The sequence below is a fragment of the Chiloscyllium plagiosum genome, chromosome 10 (assembly GCF_004010195.1).
Source record: "Chiloscyllium plagiosum isolate BGI_BamShark_2017 chromosome 10, ASM401019v2, whole genome shotgun sequence".
Lineage (NCBI taxonomy): Eukaryota > Metazoa > Chordata > Chondrichthyes > Orectolobiformes > Hemiscylliidae > Chiloscyllium > Chiloscyllium plagiosum.
In genome coordinates this window covers 12203082-12208324 of record NC_057719.1, presented here as the reverse complement: position 1 = coordinate 12208324, position 5243 = coordinate 12203082, and the positions used below count along the sequence as shown (strand labels likewise).

The 5243-nt window shown below is 44.0% G+C and overlaps 1 protein-coding gene across 3 annotated transcripts in view; it reads right to left on the bottom strand.

The window, feature by feature from the left end:
- The window catches only part of ahsa1b (AHA1, activator of heat shock protein ATPase homolog 1b), a 44759-nt gene extending 39884 nt beyond the window's left edge, over window positions 1–4875 (bottom strand). The window contains exons 1-2 of one of the 3 annotated variants that reach the window (XM_043697067.1): window positions 4766–4875; window positions 4465–4562 (exon numbers count right to left, since the gene is read on the bottom strand). In XM_043697067.1, coding sequence (XP_043553002.1) covers window positions 4465–4544 — 80 coding nt within the window. In that variant the 5' untranslated portion in view covers window positions 4545–4562; window positions 4766–4875. Of the gene's footprint in view, window positions 1–4464 lie in introns of all 3 variants that reach the window. The other 2 variants (XM_043697066.1, XM_043697068.1) reach the window with 2 other exon arrangements.
- Between the last annotated feature and the right edge of the window lie 368 nt (window positions 4876–5243).

Sequence of the window (5243 nt, the reverse complement as noted above, 5' to 3'; positions counted from 1 at the left end):
ACCAACCCCAGGGCATCAATGTGGACTTCAACAGTTTCCTCATTTCCCCTTCCCCCACCTCACCCCAGTTCCAAACTTCCAGCTCAGCACGGTCCCCATGACTTGTCCTACTTGCCTAAAATCTGTCCACCTATCCACTCCACCCTTCCCCGACCTATCACCTTCATCCCCTCCCCCACTCACCTATTGCACTCTGCTACTTTCTCCCCACCCCAACTCTCTTACTTATCTCTCTACCCTTCAGGCTCTCTGCCTCTATTTCTGATGAAGGGCTTTTGCCCGAAACGTCAATTTTACTGTTCCTTGGATGCTGCCTGAACTGTGTGCTTTTCCTGCACCACTCTAATCTAGTCTCTGGTTTCCAGCATCTGCAGTCAGTCAGTAATTGTTTTTACCTAACCTACAGCACATGGACTACAGTTCAAGGAGGTGCTCACCGGTGTCTCAAGAGTAATAAATGATGGCCAGCCAGTCACATTGACATCCTACAAGTCGAAGAAAAGAAAAACAGGTCTAGGCCAGTAGGATTCTGATTTAACTCAAATTCCTGATGCCTACTTTTCTGCCTTTCCCACTGTCAATTCCCCTATTGATCAAATTTAATTGAAAAATACACAAGGACTCTGCCTCCATAACTCTACAGAAGGACTCTCAACCTTCATGAAATTTCTCCTTATCTCAGTCTGAAATTGGCACCCCTTTATCCTGAGATTATGCACGGTAATTGTAGATTTTCCTGTCAGGGAAACATCCATTCAGCATTTATTTACCAAGCCCCTTTAGAATCTTAAAATGTTTCAATAAGATCACCTCTCATTCTTCTAAACACGAGTAGAGAACCAACCTGTTTAGTCTTTGATCAAAGACAATCCCTCCACATTGGGATCACCTTACTCAACCTTCTCTTAACTCCAATGAAAATGATCTTTAAATAAAAGGGACAAAACCGCTGACAGTATTCCACACGTGATTTCACCAACATTGGTACACTTTCAGTAAACTTCCACAATCATGCGCTTGAAATAAAGGGCCATCATTCCTTTAGCCTTCCTGATTATCTGCTTCACTTCTATGCTACCTTTCTGTTTCATGTACAAGTATCCTAAAGTTCCTTTGTGTTCAAAGTTTGTGTAAGATTTGCAGCTTGGGTGCCTGTTATCATGGTTGCAGGTATGTTCGCTGAGCTGGGAAGCTGATCTACAGATGTTTCATCCCTTGTCTAGGTGACATCACCAGTGCTTTGGAGCCTCCTGTGAAGCACTGCTGTACTGTCTCTTCTGGAATTTATTTGGTTCTGTTTCTGCTGCTGCCAGTTGCTCATTGTGGTGGCCAGTATATTGGGTCCAGGTCATAGCGCTTGTTGATTTAGAGTCCATGGGATGAGTGCCATGCTTCTAGGAATTCTCTGGCTATCCTCTGCTTAGCATGTCTTATGACTGTTGTGCTGTTCCAGTCAAAATTTGTGGTCCCTGTCATCTGTGTATGGCTCCTAGGGATAGCTGGTCATGGTGTTTAGTGGCTAGTTGGTGTTAGTGGATGTGGATTGATAGTTATCTGCTTGTTTGCCCTATTGTGTGATTTCTGCAGTCTTTGAATGGAATCTTGAAAATTACTTTAGTCTTGGACTTGACAGGCAAGTTTTGTCTGAGCGTGGCTGTCGGTTTATGAGCAGTCATGAATACCAGTGTTCAGAGAAGTCTGGCTGTCAGCTCAGATGCTTTTTATTTGAAGATAGCATGGAGTGAGAGTTAGGTCACGGCACATCCTTGTCATGTTGTTTATCTGTTAGGCATCTGCAGACAAAGTTGTGGGGATAGCCGTTGTTGGCAAATACTCTGTGAAGGTGTTCTTCTTCCCTTCATAAGTTGGGAGTGCTGCAGTGTATTGTAGCCCTTTCAAACAGGGTCCTATTGCAGCTTCTCATGTGTTTGGGTGGTTGCTGTTGTAATTCAGGACCTGGTTGATGTGTGGGACTTTGTACACTTTTGTGGTACATCCACCGTTCTGTGCTCTTCATACCATCACATCCAGGAATGGGAGTTGATTTTGCTTTCCTCCTCCCCTGTAATTATGATCCCTGCGAGTATGATGTTGATGATCCAGTGTTCTTGATTTCTGTTCCCTTAATGTTAACACAAATGTCATCCACGTATCTGATCCAGAGTTTGGTTTGGATTTGTGGTAGGGCTGTTTGTTCCAATCTTTGCATCACTGCTTCTGCTTGGAGCCCAGATATGGGTGAGCCCATAGGTGTGCCATTGATCTGTTCATACATTTAGTTGTTGAATGTGAAGTGTCATCAAGCACAGGTCTAGTAGTTTCAGTATGCAGTCCTTGTTGATAGATTTCCTCGTTGTGTTTTCTGTTCTGCCTGTCCAGGAGGTTGGCTATTATCTCCCTGGCTAGAGTTTTGTCAATTGAAGTGAACAATGCTGTTACATCAAATGAGACCATTGCTTCGTCCTTGTCTACGTCTACATTTTTGATACTGGCTCAGAATTCTTGCGAAGATTCTCCAATCACTGGGATTCATGACAGCCCGTAAACCGATAGCCATGCTCAGACAACTTAGGAGGACAAAAGACCCAATACTGACCATGTACAAGACTAATGTAATTTACAAGATTCTATGCAAAAACTGCATGAAACAATATACTGTATAGGGCAAATAAGCAGACAACTAACAATCTGCATCCACAAACACCAACAGTTACTAAATGCTACAACCAGCTGTCCCTAGTAGCCACACACATGACAGGGACCACAAATTCGACTGGGACAACACAACGATCAACGATCATAGAGGCACAAACAATGACTGCAGATGCTGGAAACCAGATTCTTCCTGATGAAGGGCTTTTGCCCGAAACGTCAATTTCGAAGCTCCTTGGATGCTGCCTGAACTGCTGTGCTCTTCCAGCACCACTAATCCAGAACAATGATCATAGGACAAGCTAAACAGAGGTTGGCAGAGAATTCCAAGAAGCATGGCACTCATCCCACAGACTATCTACGAGCACATTGACCTCGATCCAACATACTGGCCACTACGATGAACGACTAGAATCAGCAAATAGAAGCAGCAAAAAAATGGAATCAAATAAATTCCAGAAGATCAGTACAGCAGCGTTTCACAGGAATCTCCAAAGCTTGGAAGATGTCACCTAGACAGGGAAATGAAATGTCTGCAAATCAACTTCCCTTTATGCTGCAGTTTTATGTAGTTTCTCTTCATTTAAGTAATATTCTGTTCTCTTGTTCTCCCATTCAAAGTGAAAAAATTCACATTTCCCACAATATATTCAATGTTTTGTCCCCTGACTTAATGGATAGTTTTCTAAACTTCTTGTAGTGCCCAAAATCTGACTTTCCACCTACTTTTGGTCTCTCCAGCAAACCTGGCTACAACACATTTGCTTCATTCCTTTAAGTAACAATTCATATTGCAAACAATGTGATCCCAGCACTGATCCCTATAGAACTCCACTGGTCACAGATCTCCAAACCAAATAAAAATCACTTTGCCCATTCACTATTTCCTGCACGTTAGACAATTTTTTATCCAAGCCAATATTTTACTTCGAACACAGCTATTATTTTACAACCTCACCTTTTGTGAAGTATCTTGTCGACCTTCTCCAAATTCCTGAAGAAGGGCCTGTGCCCGAAACGTCGAATCTCCTGTTCCCTGGATGCTGCCTGACCTGCTGTGCTGTTCCAGCAATAAAGTTTCAACTTTGATCTCCAGCATCTGCAGACCTCACTTTCTCCTCGACCTTCTCCAAATCCAACATCATCTCCAGGTAACCCTCTATCCACTCTGTTTGAGTCTTCCTTGAAAGATTCTATTAGTCAGACATAATTTCCCTTTCATGGACTTATGCTGACCGTGCTTCATTAGGATTTACCAAGTGTTATACTATTACTTTCTTAATTATTTTTCCAATATTAAGCTCAAGTTTGTTGAAGTTTTGACATGTATAACTGAAAGTTGCTCAAACCCATGCAAAAACAAACCCCTTACTAAGGTTGTGAATGAGGTTTGCAGATGAGATGGGGGGGGGGGGGAGAGGAGAGAAAGGAGAGAAGAGGAGGAGTATGGAAGCAAGGGATCGGGAAGAAAAAAACTTCGATCCCAACCTCACGTTATATTTAAGCAAAACGATGGCACAGAGCTCAGTAGGTTTTATATATAGAAAACATGAGTTATCAAAACAATTCTCTGCAGACTACCAGAACTGTTAAATCAAACAAAATAAACATTTTGCGACAAACTTTGCTATCTGGTAAGGAGAAAACATGAAACTGAAAGAATTAAACCAATATATACATTTTATACATACACACGCAAAGGATAGGGAAGGAAGACTAAAAAATAGCAGAACAAGAGACAGATATGGAGCGAAGGAGGAACAAAGATAGAGCAAGATCCACAGACAGAACAGGGGTTAACAGCATCCTTACCAATGCCAATTATTGACATTAGTAGCATCGGCCCGCTCCTCCACGATCCAACGCGGGTCGCCCTGTCCCCACTTGGCCATAGTGACAAGTCGGAGCGGCTGGGGAAAAGGTGGCAAACGAGACAAATGAATTAACCCGGCGGCGGCAAGGACTCGGAACACCGCGGCTGGGAGAAGACCGGCGGATGGTATTTCAGCCAGATTCTGGGGGAAATAAGAATGAACGTCTGGTGTGTTTTTTTTGGGGTGGGGGGGGAAGCGTTAAAAATGCGATATAATAAGCAAGGCCACAGGTTACAAACCCTGCCCGCGGAGACTACTCTTCCCCAAAGCGTCCCGCGAGCCGCTCTCCTCCAGTCTTTATCCGGTTGCCGTCAGAACATGCTAGAAAGCCGTGACGTCGACGGCGCCGGTTAGGTAGGCGGGGCCTGACTAACCCCTTCATCCGCACTGTAACGCTGCTCGCCAATGATCCTGACATCACTTCCGCCCCGCAGTGCGCTTCACCACCCTCCCGCTATTGTATTTTGCTGACGTGATGGCAATGAGCATTCCCACGCTTATCCAACCCCCATCGTCATGACGCTGACGCACTCACTGCCATCCGCCCCTCTTAATTGACTAGACGCTAAAGCACTTCCGCCCCGCTGCCTCCCAGATGCCCTACATTCCGGTACCCACCGACCTTCGTCGTTCTATTGAATGCTCACTGAGGAGTTTTATTTACCCTTTTGATCGGCTAGGTGAAATAATATTAAAAAAATTACTTTTGTTTGTTTG